Source organism: Piliocolobus tephrosceles, chromosome 10 (genome assembly GCF_002776525.5).
Source record: "Piliocolobus tephrosceles isolate RC106 chromosome 10, ASM277652v3, whole genome shotgun sequence".
NCBI lineage: Eukaryota > Metazoa > Chordata > Mammalia > Primates > Cercopithecidae > Piliocolobus > Piliocolobus tephrosceles.
Genome location: NC_045443.1, coordinates 93,991,530 through 94,010,002, shown reverse-complemented (window position 1 = coordinate 94,010,002; position 18,473 = coordinate 93,991,530). Strand labels below are relative to the sequence as shown.

The 18,473-nt window shown below is 38.6% G+C and overlaps 1 protein-coding gene across 2 annotated transcripts in view; it reads right to left on the bottom strand.

The window, feature by feature from the left end:
• Positions 1–18,473, bottom strand: part of CFAP54 (cilia and flagella associated protein 54) — a 389,915-nt gene that overhangs the window by 335,570 nt on the left and 35,872 nt on the right. For both annotated transcript variants that reach the window (XM_031936253.1, XM_023206706.3), the window contains exons 9-14: positions 16,263–16,461; positions 8,905–9,086; positions 8,652–8,817; positions 7,331–7,416; positions 4,396–4,530; positions 1,890–2,040 (exon numbers count right to left, since the gene is read on the bottom strand). In XM_031936253.1, coding sequence (XP_031792113.1) covers positions 1,890–2,040; positions 4,396–4,530; positions 7,331–7,416; positions 8,652–8,817; positions 8,905–9,086; positions 16,263–16,461 — 919 coding nt within the window. The remainder of the gene's footprint in view (positions 1–1,889; positions 2,041–4,395; positions 4,531–7,330; positions 7,417–8,651; positions 8,818–8,904; positions 9,087–16,262; positions 16,462–18,473) is intronic.

The window sequence follows — 18,473 nt, the reverse complement described above, 5'->3', positions numbered from 1 at the left end:
GATTTAAGAGACATGTCAAGAAAATACAATGTGTGGGCCTTGTTTGGATTCTGATTGGAACAAACCAACTTTAAAAGATATTTTTGAATACAATCAGGGACATGGGAATTATTCCCCATTTTGTAAGATACAATAATAACGGCACTGTGGCTTTATGTTAAAAAAAAAAAATCCTTATCTGTTAGATAAATAGTTGGATACACATACATACACATGGTGGGGTGGTATTTGCTGGAAAAATTACATATCTGTTTTAAAATACTCATAGAGGGGGAAATGTTGCAGAGAGAGATGAAATAAGATTGAAAAAGATGTTGATAATTATTGGTGTTGGATGATGCATAATGGTGATTTATTTTTTCTCTCTATATTTAAAGTTCTGCATAACAAAAGTTTTTAAAAGGAAAAAAAGCATTTTCAGCCAGGACATTTCAGAAATATGACCTGAGGCCAATGAATGTGTTCGATGGCAAGAGACTTTTAACTGATGGCTGTCAAACTTCGATCTATATCAAATTCACCTGGGAAACTAATAAAGACTGAGAAGGTCCAGGCTAGCTGAAATAGAACAGAGCTTGGGCCTTACGGTTGTAACAACCTTTCAGGTGATATTGATAACAATCAAAATTTGAGAACCATGGCTCTAAAACTCCATCTGAAAAGCCACACTCAACAGCGGAAGACAGGCAGAGCCAGATTAGTGAATCTCAGAGTAAACAATAATTTTATTATGGAGTCCTCCAGATGTCACACATGCTCTATAAGTGGGGTGAAACAGCAAAGTAAATACCCTCTATGGAGCCCTCCACATTATTCCTCACCCCATTAAATACAGTACAGGGCTGCAACCAGAGGCAGAACAAAGAACAAGGAGGTCAGAGCAGAAGGCCATCCTTTGAGAGAAGACATCTCCTGAATGGAGAAGAGAATGAAGGAGAAGAAAAAGGGGTTGAGACAGGAAGAATGGGGGCTAGGGGACTAGGAAATGAAAGCAAAAAGAGGAAGACGATAAGGATAAGAAGAGAGAAAGTGGTGGAGAAACAATAAATGAAGAAAGAATTTTAAGAGGAAGGAATTAGAAGAAAGAAAATAAAAAAGGAGATAGAAAGTAGAATGACACTGATCCATTCAACAAATACTTACTTGATCTCCTACACTATGTCAGATGATGTGGTGAGTGCCAAGAATATGACAGTGTCCAAAACAGAATCTTCCTTCAAGCATTCATTCTTATGGGAAATGGAAGGGGAGGAAAACAAAGGAAGATAAAAGAGAGGAGAGGTGGCCAGGTGCGGTGGCTCACATCTGCAATCCCAGACCTTTGGGAGGCCAGGGCAGGTGGATCACTTGAGGTCAGAAGTTTGAAAGCAGTGTGGCCAACATGCTGAAACCCCGTCTCTGCTAAAAATACAAAAATTAGCTAGGCATGGTGGCGGGCACCTGTAATCCCAGCTACTACTCGGGAGGCTGAGGCAGGAGAATCGCTTGAACCTGGGAGGTGGAGCTTGCAGTGAGCTGAGATTGTGCCACTGCACTCCAGCCTGGGTGACAGAGCAAAACTCCATCTCAAAAAAAAAAGAGAGAAAGGGAAAAAAGAAAGAAAGAGAGGGGAGTAAAAGGGAGTAGGTAGTAATTAGGAACAGAAAAAAAGAGAGAAAAGGAATATGAGAAGACAAAAAGGGTTTTGTCCCTCATTGAATCAGACAGCATGAAACCTTTCTAACATCCACTGGATGAAAGTATATTATTATCTATCTCTAATTATAAATCCTCAATGAAGCATAATATTGAAGTGCCTCGTTTCCATTAGTATAAGTTATCCTGTACTTGGTATCATACCTATATATTTGTATTTATGTATGTATACAATTTTTCAGCCAACATTTTACCTAGAGATTGTTTAAATTTTCTTCCTGGCCTTCCTAAAGATTCCAATATTTCACTTAACCGTAATGTGACTTCTGCCACTACCACAATGTCAATGTCTTCCATTTTACAGCAGTGAATTACTTCATTTATCTGCCACAGAAGATAAATCCACTAAAAAGAGAAAATACACAGCAAAATCAATTAAGAGTATATGAAACTGTACAAACAGTCACATTTTTCAAAACTTATACTTCCTTGAAAAAACCATCTTCTAATCATATGGAAATATTACACAGGTACCCCTCCTTATTAATGTCTTAATTATAAATAAAACTCAGTAATCCTTTTAAAATGATATTTAGTAATCAATCTGTTTATATAAATTCATAAAGTAGATTCACTTAAGTTTAGAGTCTGCACATCTATAGCCATTATGGGAAATTTATGATCTGTTATTTGTATGTATCAGTGAATAGTATCCGTATCCTCAAAAGTTCTCACTGTCCATTCAAAGCAGCTATTATGATTACCATCAACATCCTCCTTATGAGTGAGGGGGAAGTAGGTGTTTCAGGCTCTACATTAGGTGCCTTAGATTGTCTTTCATGGCCAGGTATGGTGGCTCAAGCCTATAATCCCAACACTTTGAGAGGCTGAGGCGGGTGGATCACTTGAGGTCAAGGAATTCGAGATGAGCCTGGCCAATATGGTGAAACCCCGTCTCTATTAAAAATACAAAAAGTAGCCAGGGTGGTGGCGCATACCTGTAATCCCAGCTACTCTGAAGGCTGAGGCAGGAGAATCGCTTGAACCCAAGAGGTGGAGATTGCAGTGGGCGAGGATCGTGCCTCTGCACTCCAGCCTGGGCAAAACAGCGAGTCTCTGTCTCGAAAAAAAAAAAAGGAGAGAGAGAAAGAAATTGTCTTTCATGCCTGTATCCCCAAAGCTTAGCACATAAAACCAACTATCACATTTTGGGACCTGAGATGATAAAACGGTATTTATGTACTCACATTATTACTTAACAGAGTATATGACAACAATCACACCTATGCATACTAACGTAGCTAATCTCATGCAGCTTCCAAATTACCAAAGCTACGATATTTATAATTACTAAAATTTTTTCTCCTAAGTTTCCAGGTTATAATATTCAAATGCTCACCCTTCTCCCTCCTATAAAGTAGCTCTTTTACATGGTCTAAATATATTATTGCAGGGGGGAGAAAACCTGACACTCTTACTTCTCTGTATTCTCTATTATTAATCTTCTTTTTGAATTTAACCAAGCTTATATGTCCTCAGATACACTATATTTATTTTTTATTTTTATTTATTTATTTTTTTGAGATGGAGTTTCACTCTATTGTCCAGGCTGGAGTGCAATGGGGCGATCTTGGCTCACTGCAACCTCCGCCTCCTGGGTTCAAGCAATCCTCCTGCCTCAGCCTCCCGAGTAGCTGGGAATGCAGGCACACGCCAGCATGTCTGGATAATTTTTGTATTTTTAGTAGAAACTGGGTTTCACCATGTTGACCAGGCTGGTCTCAAACTCCTGACCTCAGGGGATCCACCTGCCTCGGCCTCCCAAAGTTCTGGGATTACAGGTGTGAGCCCCTGCGCCTGGCCCATACTATATTTATTCTTCACTTAAAAGCTTGAGGTCAGGCACAGGGGCTCACACTTGTAATCCCAGCAGTTTGGGAGACCAAAGCAGGTAGATCACAAGGTCAGGAGTTCAAGACCAGCCTGGCCAAGATGGTGAAACCCTATCTCTACTAAAAATACAAAAATTAGCCGGCCATGGTGGTGGATGCCCGTAATCTCAGCTACTCCAGAGGCTAAAGCAGAAGAATTGCTTGAACCCGGGAGGCAGAGATTGCAGTTAGCCAAAATTGTGCCACTGCACTCTCCAGCCTGGGTGACAGGGTAAGACTCCATCTAAAAAAAAAAAAAAAAAAAAAAAAGCCTGAAAAGACCAAGCATGGTGGCTCATGCCTATAATAATCCAAACACTTTAGGAGGCTGAGATGAGCAGATTACTTGAACCCGGTACTTTGTGACCAGCCTGGGCAACATGGTAAAACCCCATCTCTACGAAAAAAAAAAAAAAACAAAATTGCTGGGCATGGTGGTGTATGCCTGTAGCCCCAGCCACTAGGGAGGCTGAGCTGGGGAGGAGCACTTGAGCCCAGGAGGCAGAGGTCGCAGTGAGCCGAGATCATGCCACTGTACTACTCCAGCCTCCAGGACAGAGTGAGACTCTGCCAAAAAAAAAAAAAAAACAAAGACCTGAAACACCTCTTCACACCTCACAACAAACAAAATTAGAACAGGAGTGCAGGGAACACACATTAAAATAAAGGGTCACTCAGCACTAGAGAGAATATCTTCTTTATATATGTATATATGCAAATGAAAGTCATTAACCAGGTGAAAAATAGGAAAAAATTAGATTTGAAACGTGTATGGCAACTTGAATTAGCAATAGCAAAAAACATGTGAAAGGAAATGCAAAAGGAATACTTTGTTAGTACTGATTTTCTGGGTGAATTTTGCATAGTCATTTCTGGATACATTGAGCCGCTGAATTCCTAATTTGCATTTCTGCCATAGGAACATTATCGTGTCCACAACAATTTCTTTATCAGGTTGAACATCCTAAAAACAAAAGTGAGAAGGTAAATGAGTAGGAATAATAAAATATATGTATATAACATTTACTGTGTGCCAAGCAACACTCTAAGAGCTTTACAAATACTAACACATTGAATCTTCATAATGACCCTGGGAGAGGAGTCCTAGTATGATCCTCCCCATTTTACAGAGGAGCAAACTGAAACACAAGGAGATTAAGTGATTTTCCCCAACAAGAAACGACTAAAGAGTGGCAGATGGGAGGGATTCAAACCTAAGTTGTCTAGCTCCAGAGTCCTCACTCTCTTTTTTTTTTGAAACAGGGCCTCACTCCGTTGCTCAGGCTGGAGTGCAGTGGCATGATCTTGGCTTGCAATCTCAGCTCACTGTAACCTCCACATCCCAGCAGGTTCAAGCGATTCTCGTGCCTCAGCTTCCCAAGTAGCTAGGAATACAGGTGCACACCACCACACCCAGCTCATTTTTGTATTTTTACTAGATACAGGGTTTCACCATGTTGGCCAGGCTGGTCTCAAACTCCTGGCCTCAAGTGATCCACCGGCCTTGCCCACCCAAAGTGCTGGGATTACAGTGTGAGCCACCGTGTCCCACCTAGATCCCTCACTCTTAATAAACGCTCTATGCTCTTCTGCCTCTCTAAAAAGAAAAGTCCCAACCACTTTTAGGCAAGTTTGCAAACCAATTACTCCCATCTGACTGTGAAATTTACATATACTTTTCTCTTTTTAAAATTATTGCATTAAAATAAGAAGGAATTGGATGGGCGTGGTGACTCAGACCTGTAATCCCAGCACTTTGGGAGGCCAAGGCAGGTGGATCACATGAGGTCAGGAGTTCAAGACCAGCCAGGCAAACATGGAGAACCCCCATCTCTACTAAAAATATAAAAAGTAGCTGGGCATGGTGTCGTGTACCTGTAGTCCCAGCTACTTGGGAGGCTGAGGCACGAGAATCACTTGAACCCAGGAGGCAGAGGTTGTGGTGAGCCAAAATTGTACCGCTGTATTCCAGCTTGGGCAACAGAGCAAGACTCTGTCTCAAAAATAATAATAATAATAAGGAATTGGAGCAGGGGTAGATGAACTAGTAACTAGAGAAGTAATGGGGAATTGGGAAAGTGTAGAGACAAGAAGGAAAGGGAAAAGCTGAATAGAACCTCACACTGAGTGTCAATTGATGAGCCAGAATGAATATGTCTTCTCTCATCCAAGCTACTTGCCTCTTTGCAAAAGGAAATTGTTACTCATTATAGTTAAACTAGAAAAATAATAAGTTTATGATTAAAACATACCAAACCTGGAGCTCTCTGAGGCCGCTCTAAGACCTAATTTGCATTTGTAGCACCTTCCTACAATGTTTGGGAACATGACAGATATCAATAAATGTTTATTGAATTGAATTAAATTGAATTGAATTGAACTAAGACATATATCATTTTAACAAAACAGATAAATGAAGGCCAAGCACAGTAGCTCACACACCTGTAATCCCAGCATGTTGGGAGGCTGAGGTGGGCAGATCACCTGAGGTCAGGATTTTGAGACCAGCCTGTGCAACATGGTGAAACTCCATCTCTACTAAAAACACAAAAACTAGCCGGGCAAGGTGGCGCACGCCTGTAATCCCAGCTACTCGGAAGGCTGAGGCAGGAGAATCGCTTGAAACTGGGAGGCAGAGGTTGGAGTGAGCTGAGATCACACCACTGCACTCCAGCATGGGTGACAGAGTAAGACTTTGTCTCAAAAAAAAAAAAAAAGAAAGAAAGAAAAAGAAAAAGGAAAAGAGAAAGAAAAGCGGATAAAGGAAAGTTCCCTACCTTTTTAAGCCTTGATCTCTATTTTATGGTTAGCTCTCCCACTGTAATAATGTATTTACTGCCAAATGCCTTTCTTTCAAAAATTAAATACCTGTCACAGGTTATAACTTATCCTGACAAACCCAGAAGAAATGAAAAATATTATAAAGCAGAACTTCTCAAGTCCCTTACTGTGCTTCACTTACCTGGGCAAAAGTTAAATACAGTGCTCTATAATTATGGTTTACATGCTTTTCAAAAATGACAATATAACCAAATTTTCAAATGAAATTTCATCAGAATCCCAGTGTTATATACAAAAGTAACAAAAAACAGATTAGGGAGCTACTACTTAAAGTTGGGCTTCTCCATTATCCTCAGCAAACTAACACAGGAACCAAATACCACATGTTCTTACTTACAAGTAGGAGGTACAGCAAACCACCATGGCACACGTTTACCTATGTAAAAAACCTGCATGTCCCGCACATGTACCCCAGAACTTAAAATAAAAATTAAAAACAAATAAATTAATTTAAAAAACAAACAAAGTTAGGCTTCTGAGGATCCCTGAAATTTGTTTAATAACCATTGCTATATTATAGTAGTTTTACCTGAACATTTGTACCCTCATATAGGTCATTTTTTAAATACTGGCCATTGTGTGGAAAGTGGCTTCCAATAATAACAAGGCTTTGTACTCATGGACTGAAAGCAGTATTTCATTAAACATATTAACTCTTCTTAAAAACCACTGCCTCCTTTCCTTCATTATTAGAAACATAGCCTGAGAATTTCCCAAAAAGGAATAGACACTCAAAATGACAACAATAATAAAAAGAAACTTAAAACTACAAGTCAGAATCTAACTTAATCCTATATTCTAATGCTTAAACAAAATAAAATTTTAGTAAGGCGTAATTGCTGTGATATTTTAAATCTGGCCTTAAGTTAGGCACAAAAACCTACTTCCACACTAATAAAAATTATTTAAAATAGCTATTTCACCTGGGGAGCAGTGCAGACACAGAAATACAAGGTTGCCGCCAAATGAAAAATATCCTCTGAATATCCACAAGTCTTCAAACAAGTATCTAAATTCATAAAGTAGAGGAAAATGAAATAAAAAATCACTTCCAAAATTTCAAATAGAAAAGGCACAGAAACACAAATATGCTACAAAAATGACACAAATGATAGGCGGGCAAATATCATGTCAATAAGACAAATTAAATACTTCTATATGAAAACTAATCTTGACTGGGAGCAGTGGCTTATGCCTGTAATCCCAGCACTTTGGGAGGCTGAGGCAGACGGATCACTTGAGGTCAGGAGTTTGAGACCAGCCTGGCCGACATGGTGAAACCCTGTCTCTACTGAAAATACAAAAATTAGCTGGGCATAGTGGCAAGCCACTGTAATCCCAGCTACTCAGGAGGCTGAGGCAGGAGAACCCAGGAGGCAGAAGTTACAGTGAGCCAAGATCATGCCACTGCACTTCAGCCTGGGCAACAGAGTGAGACTCTGTCTCAAAAAAAAAAAAAAAAAAAAAAAAAAAACAGAAAACTAATCTTAGTGGCTCTAATCCAATAAAAATAGACCATTATTATCATAAATCCAACATTTGTATGCTATGTCCAAAAAGAAACTGAAGAGGCTTATAATATTAAAATGCATACAAAATGAGGTAGTTGAAAGAAAAATAATAAAAACATTGATTCAGAAATCACTAGAAGGCATATATATCATTACTTGGTACAAATTACTTACTGCAACTGATAAGCCATACAATGCTTTAAGAACATGACAAAACATTAAAAACCTGGAATTAAATAGTTCTCTTTGGTGTAAAAAGTAGACACTGCAGATTTTCAATTACACACAAAATAACTTCTAGGATTTGAATAGTCCTAGAATGGCAAACACTGCAGGCTGGAAAGAGACAGGAGACTACCAAACCTTCCCTTCCTAACATGAACTGATGATTTTGTCCTCTGATTCATTGCCTTACGGGCCTCCCTCTTATCCAGCTAAGCCAGAAGGTAAACAGAACCTCATTCCCCTACTCAAAACTGTCACTCAGAATATAATCTAGCATCCTTACAAAACCCAGGAACCACATCGTCTAGCACCCAGCTACTTCTCTAGCCTTGTCACCTACCACACTCGGTCACACATGCCCCCATGCCATTCCTGCAATCACCAAACACACTCTTGTCTCAGGGCCTTTGTATCTCTTGCTCCCTCCGCCTTCAATGTTCTTTCTCTGACCACATCTATAAAAGAGCATATTTTGTCAAACTAAATTTTTCAACGGATAAATACTCACCATGAACAGCAATATTTTTTAAATAAATTTGAACCGACTGTCCTTCTTTATAGTTTTCCAAAGGAAAGATCAAACCTTTGTTTCTCTTTACATTAATTAGTGGTTCCATTGCAATTAGAAGAGTTAAATCCTTCTCTGCTTTCTTTGACTCTGGATCATCCTGCCTCTTGGAGAAGTATATCCCACACATTAATTAGTAACTGGATGTCATTTTAACAAAACAAAACCAGGAGGATGATTTTGCATACACTACCTGGAGAAAATAAATAATATGTGCAGCAGAAGATTCAAATAAACTCCACTCCTCATAGGTAAAAGCTAATTTTATAAATTTCACAGCAGCATCCACAGAAATAACATTTTTTCTTTCTATCATAAGTTCCAGAAGAGATGTTTTTGGAAAATCAAGCATTCCATCTGCACCAATATTTGACACTAGGAAAGGAAGAAGAGAGTTTTGAATATCATTCATGCAAATAAATATTTATTAAATATTCACTATACACACTTCCAGGCACCAGGAAAACACAATCCCTGCTTTCATAGGATTTACGTTCTAGTGGGGGAAACAAGAAATCTTAGCGGGCAAATACAGGGTAGTGCTTTGAGGACAAATAGGAAGGGCATCCAACAGATCTGGAGAAGGAGAGCAGTTAGGGAAGGATACTCAGGAGAAAAGGAATGGAATCTCAAACACAGAATGAGCAAGAGTTCCTAAATACAGACTGGAAACTTGGGAAAGAGATCTAAAACGGGGACGGAGCTTTTAGAGTCATCATTACATATCCGCGGTAAATAGTAGATTCAGCCATGGATCATGTTGCCTTGCACAGAATAATAAGAAACACCAACATTTAAGAGAAGAGCAGAGGGAAATAAAGGCTGCAAAGGTGAGTGTTTAGAGAGAAAGGAGTATTCAACAGTAACACATACATACAGAAAGTAAAGAAGAAAAGGACTAGCCAGGCTTATTGGCATGCACCTATAGTCTCTGTTACGCAGAAGGCTGAAGCAGGAGGATAACTTCAGCTCAGGAGTTCGAGTCCAGCCTGAGAAATACAGCAAGACCCTGCCTCTTAAAAAAAGAAAAAGAAAAAAGAAAAGTAACTAAAGTGACCCCTGGATTGAGCACTGTCCATGACATTCTTAGTAGAATGCTAGGGTCTGCCTAATGTATAAGTAGAAAGAAAATACTTAGGAACAATGAAAACAGACAATTCCTTCAATAAATCTGGCTGTGCCAAGAAGACGACGTATAGGGAGGAAGTTGACAGAAAACACAGAAGCCCAGGCACAGTGGCTTATGTCTGTAATCCCAGCACTTTGGGAGGCCAAGGCAGGTGGATCCCTTGAGCCAGGAGTTTGAGACCAGCCCGGGCAACATGGAGTAACCCCAACTCTACAAAAAATACAAAAACTAGCCAGGTATGGTGGCATATGCCTGTATTCACAGCTACTCAGGAGGCTGAGGTGGGAGGATCGCTAGAGCCCAGGAGGTCCAGACTACAGTGAGCCATGATCGCACCATTGCACTCCAGTCTGGGTGACAGAGTGAGACCCTGTCTCAAAAAAAAAAAAAAAAAAAACGACGACACAGTATAATGGGACCACTTGGACACTTAGAGGGATTAGTCTTAAAGACACAAAGAGAAACATCCCCTCCATCTAAATCAGAGATGGTAGAAAAGGATCGATATGCATGAGGGTAAATTTGGGGGTTTGAGTGAAGAAAGTCAAGGAAATTCTTATCTAAAAACTTGTATTTTTCTTGGGAAGAGAAGAGCCCAAACTGTGGCACCAGAGGTTCCCTGCATTCAGATGGGCATTTGCACACACATGTGCACCCGCATGTGCACACGCACACACTAAACTCACCTAAAGGCATAGGAGCTAACTCAAGGCTTTTCTCCCTCCTCTCAGGTGGACACTGAAGCCAAGTCAGCTAACTGTTCCAAGAAGGAAAGCTCATGGGAAAAAAAAAATAAAAGCAAAAACACCTTAAAAGAAAAACCACAAATGAAGCATCCTTTACCACAAGAAGCAGGAAAATGGAACAGCACAAACAAGAATTTAAGTGAAAGTGTTCTCTAGAAAAATAAAAGAGGATATTAGAAACATGAGGCAAAAACAACTCCTGTGAAAAAGAAGCAAGTGGATTCAAGGTATAAAGTATATCATCGTTGATGGTTGGGCACAATGGCTCACGCCTGTAATCCCAGCACTTTGGGAGGCCAAGGCAGCCAGATGACCTGAGGTCAGGAGTTTGAGACCAGCTGGCCAACACGGTGGAACACCATCTCTACTCAAAACACAAAAAATTGGCCTGGCGTGGTGGTGCATACCTGTAGTCCCAACTACTCGGTAGGCTGAGGCAGGAGAATCGCTTGAACCTGGGAGGCGGAGCCTGCAATGAGCTGAGATTGTGCCACTGCACTCCAGCCCAGGCAACAGAGTGAGACTCTGTCTCAAACAAACAACAAAAATAACAAAAAAGTATATCATTGTTGAAACAAATAATTAAATAGGTAAACAGAAGAGTAGAACAGAGAGAATCAAAGATCAAATTCGTGACCTGAAAAATCAGATCGAGAAAGCTTCCCAGAAGGCAACAGAATAAAGACATGAAAAGAATAAAATAAATAAGACATGGAGGATGAACATCTATCCTGTTAACATCTGTCTAATGGCATTTTCAATGACTTGAAGGATTTTTTTTAATAATGAATATAAGGAACGAAATTTAAAAGTAACATGAAAAAATGAAAGAAAGATACAAGACCTCAAAGTATCTGCTGCATTACTAAACCCACCCTTAGATCCAGTAGAATAAAATGTAAGAATGTCATAAGAAAGAGAAAATTGTAAAAGATACATCTATAAAACAAGAAGATTTAAACTGACATTAGACTTCTCAACAGAAACACTATATATACAAGACTATTAAGAAATAGCATCAAAATCTTAAAGAAACTTGTAAATAAACTATTATATCCATCCAAACTACTTCAAAATTCTTAGAGTTTGTATTTGAGCAAAAAGAAGTGAATTTAGAAAGAAGCAATGAAAAATGGGAAAGTAATGATGAGGAGAAAAAAATCTTAATAAAGGTATTTTCTGTCTTAAAAGCAATGATCAGGACTTGTATTCAGAACAGAAAAAGAGCTCTCATAACTCAAGAGAAATAACTAACAATGCAATGAGAAAGTAAACAAAAGACACTAGAGAAAAAGAGAGTATGTAGCTGGCAAATAAACACATGAAAAACTGTTTAACATCTTTAGCCGTTAGGGAAATGCAAATTAAAGTCACAGTGGGATATTACTACATACCTATGAGAATGGCTAAAATAAAAAACTGATGACACACCAAATTCTGTCAAGGATTTTCTGAAACTGGATCATTCACACATTGCTGGTGGAAATATAGCAGAGTCACCCTGGAGAAGAGTATGAGAGTTTCTCACAAAACTAAATACTAACTTATCATGTATCTGAACCACCAATTGCACTGTTGAACATTTTATTCCAGAGAAATGAAAACTTACCTTCACACAAAAACTTGTACTCAACTGTTCATAGCAGCTTTATTTCTAATAGCCAAAAACTGGAAATAATTCAAAAGTCCTTCAAAGGGTAAGTGGTTAAACAAACTGTGGTGTATCCATATCATAAAATAATACTCAGCAGTAACAAGTGAACCTTTTTTTTTTCTTTTTGAGACAGAGTCTTGTTTTGTCACCCCGGCTGGAGTGCAGTCATGGTGATGTGATCTCCAGTCACTGCAACCTGCTACTCCTGGGTTCAAATGATTCTCTTTCCTCAGCCTCCCAAGTAGCTGGGACTACAGGCACAGGCCATGACGCCTGGCTAATTTTTGTATTTTTAGTAGAGACAGAGTTTCACCATGTTAGCCAGGCTGGTCTCGAACTCCTAGGCTCAAGGGATCAGCCCATCTTGGCCTCCCAAAGGGCTAAGGTTACAGGCATGAGCCACTGTGCCCGTCTAAGTGAACTATTAATATCCACAACCTGGATACATCTCAAGAGAATTATGCTGAGTGAAAAAACAGACAACACACATACGGCCACCTAATTTATGACTAAGGGATACTGCAGCCAATGAAAGGAAGTTATCTTCAATAAATGGTGTTCTGTCAACTGAATATACATATAGAAGTACACAAATCTTGATCTCTACTTTGTATCAACAAAAAAGATCTAATTTCTAATTAAAGACTTCATGTGAGGGGTAAAACAATAAAACTTATGGAAGAAAACATATGAGAATATATTTACATTGGGGTAGCTGAGACTTCTTAAACACAACACACAAAGGATCAACTATATAGGATATATTGATAAATTGGACTACATTAAAATTAAGAATTTCTGTTCCCCAATGGATATCATTAAGAAAATGAAAAGACAAGCCGCCAAGTAAGAAATGATATTTACAATACATGTATTCAATAAAGGACTTATATCCAGAATATATAAAGAATTCCTACAAATTGACAGAAAAAAGGACAAAAGGTTAAAATAGGCACCTCACAAAATAGGATATCCAATAGTGAAAAAAGTGTATGAAAAGATGTCTAACTTTATCACTCATCAGAGAAATTTAAGTCTATATTGCAACACCACCGAATTCACACCAAAATGGACAAAATGAGAAAGACAGAAAATACCGTCAGAGAGATTTTGGAGTAATGGAACCCTCATAAAATGTTAATGGGTGTGCAAACTAAAAAAACCACTTTGTAAAACAGTATCTGATGAAGCAAAATAGGAATATCCCATGCTCTTGCAATTCCACACTAACAGAAATGCATAGCGATGTTTAACATATTTCTCTGGGTAATTTATAAAATAAAAAGATGAAAACTATCCACAGGGATAGAGAAGATCTAACCACATGATTTACTAGCTTAACTTAATCAACATATATATAAAGCAATGCACCCAACAACAACAAAAAAATACATAGTCTTTCAAGTACACACAGACTATCTACCATAGCTGGTCATTTGCCAGGCCATCAAGCCTATCTTAACAAATGTTCACAGTTCCAAATAATATATAATATGCTCTCTGACCATAGTATAATTAACATAGAAATCAGTAACCAAAAGATAGGAAATCTCCCATATTTTGATTCAGAACCCATATATCAAAGAATAAATCACATTGCATATTAAAAATATTCTTAACCAAATAGTAATAAAGATACATCAGAACTTCAGATACATAGCTAAAGCTGAATTTAGAATAAATGTCTCAATATGCATTTAATGCAAATAATAACAAATCCTAAAAATCAATGATCTAAGCTTCCAAGTCAGTAAGTTTCTTAAATCAGTAAAGCAAACCCAAGAAAGTACAATAAAGGAAGTAATGAAGAGCAAAAATCAATAATATGGAAAATGGACATACAATAGGGAAGATCAACAAGGTCAAATATTGTTTCTTTGCAAAGACTAAGGAAATTGGTGAACCCTTGGCAATAAGAGAGAAGGCAAACTGATCAACGTTACAGTGAAAAAAAGGACATCATACAGATTCTACAGACATTAAAAAGATCATGATGAGATACTGGAAATCCTTAATGAAAATTTTAAGGCCAGGCGCAGTGGCTCCCGCCTGTAATCCCAGCACTTTGGGAGGCCAAGGCAGTTGGATCACCTGAGGTCAGAAGTTTGAGACCAGCCTGGCCAACACGGTGAAACTCCATCTCTACTAAAAACACAAAATTAGCCAAGCGTGGTGGTGGCACATGCCTGCAGTCCCAGCTACTTGGGAGGCTGAGGCAGGAGAATCACTTGAACTGGGGAGGTGGAGGTTGCAGTGAGCAGAGATCATGCCATTATACTCTAGCCTGGGCAACAAGAGCAAAACTCTGTCTCAAAAAATTAATTAATTAATTAATTAATTTAAATATTAGATAAAACAGAAAATTTTCAAGGAAAATACAATTTACTAAAGAGATAGATTTTTTTTAAAAAGAATGAAAAGAAAATCTGAAAAATTTTGTATCTATGGAGGAAATTGAATTCATTGTTTAAAATATTCCCACACAAAAAATTCCAGGTACAGATGGCTGCACCAGAAAATTCAACCAAACATGTAGGAAGAAATAACACCAATATGACACAAAACATTTACAGATAATGGAGAAAGAGGGCATACTTCTCAACTCATTTTATGAGGCTAATATGACCTTGTGAGCAAAACCTAAAAACATTACAAGAAAGAAAAGTCTGCCCCATCAACAGGGAAGCAGAAATATTAAACATTACCAAACAAATCAAGCAATGTATCAAAAGGCTAATCCTTACCTCCAAATTAGGTTTATTCCAAAAACACAGGATGGTTAAAAATTACATAAACAATCCATATAATCGACCACATTAATACAAAGAAATGAGAAAGCCATTTGATCAACTCAGTAAATCTCAATAAATTCAGAGAGTGGCCAGGCGTGGTGGCTCAAGCCTGTAATCCCAGCACTTTGGGAGGCTGAGACGGGCAGATCACGAGGTCAGGAGATAGAGACCATCCTGGCTAACACGGTGAAACCTCGTCTCTACTAAAAAAATACAAAAAACTAGCCGGGCGAGGTGGCAGGCGCCTGTAGTCCCAGCTACTACGGAGGCTGAAGCGGAAGAATGGCCTAAACCCGGGAGGTGGAGCTTGCAGTGAGCTGAGATCCGGCCACTGTGCTCCAGCCTGGGCAACAGAGCGAGACTCCGTCTCAAATAAATAAATAAATAAATAAATAAATTCAGAGAAAGCTTTTGCTAAAATTAAACTATTCAAGATTTAAAAAAAAAAAAACTTAGCAAGCCAGGAATAAAAGAAATGTCTGTGATCTGCAAAAGGGTATCTATAAGAATTACTCAGTAGGTATCTCAAATAATGGCAAAATGTTGAAAGCTTTCCAACTGAGGAAAAAAATGAGACAAGCGAGTCTGCTATCACCACTTCTTTCCATGTGTTATTGGAAACCCTATACAGTGCAATCATCAAGAAATGCAAGAAAAGAGAAATTAAAAGATTAAGGATTGGACAGAAATAAGCCATTCATAGATGATTGTATATACAAAAAAAGTCCCTCCAAAATCTACTAATACATTATTTGAAATATCAATTGACCTTAGCAAGGTTGCTGAATTCAAGATCAATATAAATTGTATCAGCTGGGCACAGTGGCTCACACCTGTAATTCCAGCACTTTAGGAGGCTGAGATGGGTGGATTGCTTGTGCCCAGGAGTTCGAGACCAGACTGGGAAACATGGTGAGAGCCCATCGCCACAAAAAATACAAAAATTAGCCAGGTATGGTGGCACATACCTGTAGTCCCAGCTACTTGGGAGGCTAAGAAGGGAGGATCACTTGAGCCTAGGAAGTTGAGGCTGCAGTGAGCCATGATCATACCACTGCACTCCAGCATGGGTGACAAAGAGAGACTTTATCTCAAAAACAACCAACCAATCAAACCAAAATAAAATAATATAAATTTTATCAGTTTCCTATGTATGGACTATCATGCTAAAATTTTTGTTACTCATGTCTATCATTCTATCACAAAACAATATCTTAACATCTTATTTACTTATCAAAAGTTCTCTTCCTGCCATAAACAATTCTGAGACAACATCATGAATCTCCACTTCGTCTGTAACAATGGGTCCAGTTTGCAGTATTCGCCTGTTTGAATCAGAAAGAGCTTCCAAGACAGCCAGAAACCGGGATGCAGTGCTATCAAACATCTCATCCAATAGCCGCTCTGTGACAGTACGTGGCCATGATAACTGAAATTGAGAAAAAAAAGTTCAGTCCATTTGTTAAAGCTATTATATTGTGGGCGCAGTGGCTTATGCCTATAATCCCAACACTTTTGGAGGCCAAGGCAGGAGGACTGCTTGACCCAAGGAGTTCGAGACCACCTGGGCAATACAGTGAGACCTCCATTCCATTTCAACAAAAATTTAAAAATTGGCCAGGCATGTTGGAATGTGCTTGTAGTCCTAGCTACTTGGGAGGCTGAGGTGGGAGGATCACCTGAGCCCAGGGAGGCAGAGGCTGCAGTGAGCTAAGGTCATGCAACTGCACTCCAGCCTGGGTGACAGAGTGAGACCCTCAGGCAAAAAAAAAAAAAAAAAAACCCCTTTTAAAGCAAAAAAAAAGGAAGGCTGAATCAATGCTACAACAGAGGAGAGTAGTTCTAATAACAAGCAGGTAACAAAAGATACCTGCTTTTATGTTTTCAGTTTTTGAGATGTCACTCCAGATTTCATTAGAGATATCATGCTGCCATTACATCAAAGACTTTGTTGTTTCTTCATATGCTTGTGTTTCCAAGGCAGCATTAAAAGGTTGTTTATTATGGTTTGCTTATTAAGCGAGCATAAATCTTCATATGCTTTATAGTATCTTCATTATAGCCTTAGGAACTGATATTCAAACTTTGGTTACCTAAGAATCACTCAGGGGTGCTTTGTAGATTCAAGACCAAATTTCCGGAGATTTTGTGTGTCTGGACACTTTTAATAAGCACCGCAGGATATTCTCATGCAGAAGGTCCTCAAGCCAAAAGTTGAAGCAATATTTAGCAGTATAAATAACAAGGTTTGTGGTAATTAACTCTAAGAAAGAATTGATCAGCTTTATGCTAACAGGCTAGTGACTGTTTAGAACCTGTGTGGGTTCCCAGTCATTATGCTTTGTACTGGCCCCAAATGACTGCACTTCCTGCACATGCTTCCTGCCTCACTTCACTCTTCTCTCCAACAAATGACCTGTTCTCTGCATTTAGTTTGCCAGCAAATAAGAACTGTAGTTCTAGTTGACTTTTCTAGAAGCCTTATCCAGCTGGAAGATATCCTCATAAGTCCCTTGCTTTTATTTCTCTTAGTAAGGCAAAGTCAGAAAGACAGAAAAACAAAAGCAGGGATAAAGTTGGCTTGAACTACTTTCCTGCAGACACTAGCTTCCCCACTCATAAGCTTCTGTACCTTTTCAATCCATAGGCCAACTGGTATGTTAAAAGCTTCAACAAGAGGCCAGGCGCAGTGGCTCATGCCTGTAATCCCAGCACTTTGGGAGGCCGAGGCGGGTGGATCACGAAGTCAGGAGTTCGAGACCAGCCTGGCCAATATAGCGAAACCCCGTCTCTACTAAAAATAAAAAAAATTAGCCAGGCATGGTGGTGTACACCTGTAGTCCCAGCTATTTGGGAGGATGAAGCAGAAGAATTGCTTGACACAGGAGGCAGAGGTTGCCGTGAGCCAAGATCATGCCACCGCACTCCAGCCTAGGTGACAGAATGAGACTCCATCTCAAAAAAACTTCAAAAAAATTTGAACTTCATGCCCTGCCTTCTCTTTTCTTATAGAGGTAACGGTTTTTCCTAAGATTTTTAATTAGGTTAAAACAGAGCTTTTAAAAATACATACTGAAACAGCATAATCAACTTTATGAATAATTGGAATACAAAATGAAATAGTAAAACCCAAGTGAATAAAACAATGAAATTAATTATAAAATATCATAGAAAAACTAGCAAAAAGAATGGAATATTTATCAGAGCTGTAAATAAAATATTAAGTAAAAGATTTTGAAATATAAATATTTAAAAGATCTATAAAAAAGAATTAAAGCTGAAGCAATAAGGAAAACAATGGATTGTCAAGTATAAAAAGCAAAATAATAATGTCTATAAAAATAATGAGCTCATTCAAGTATATTTTGAAAATTAAAATCCCTAGTAGATAAATGGTCAAAGACTGAAAAATAATTCACACAATGAAAGAAAAGCTGGCTC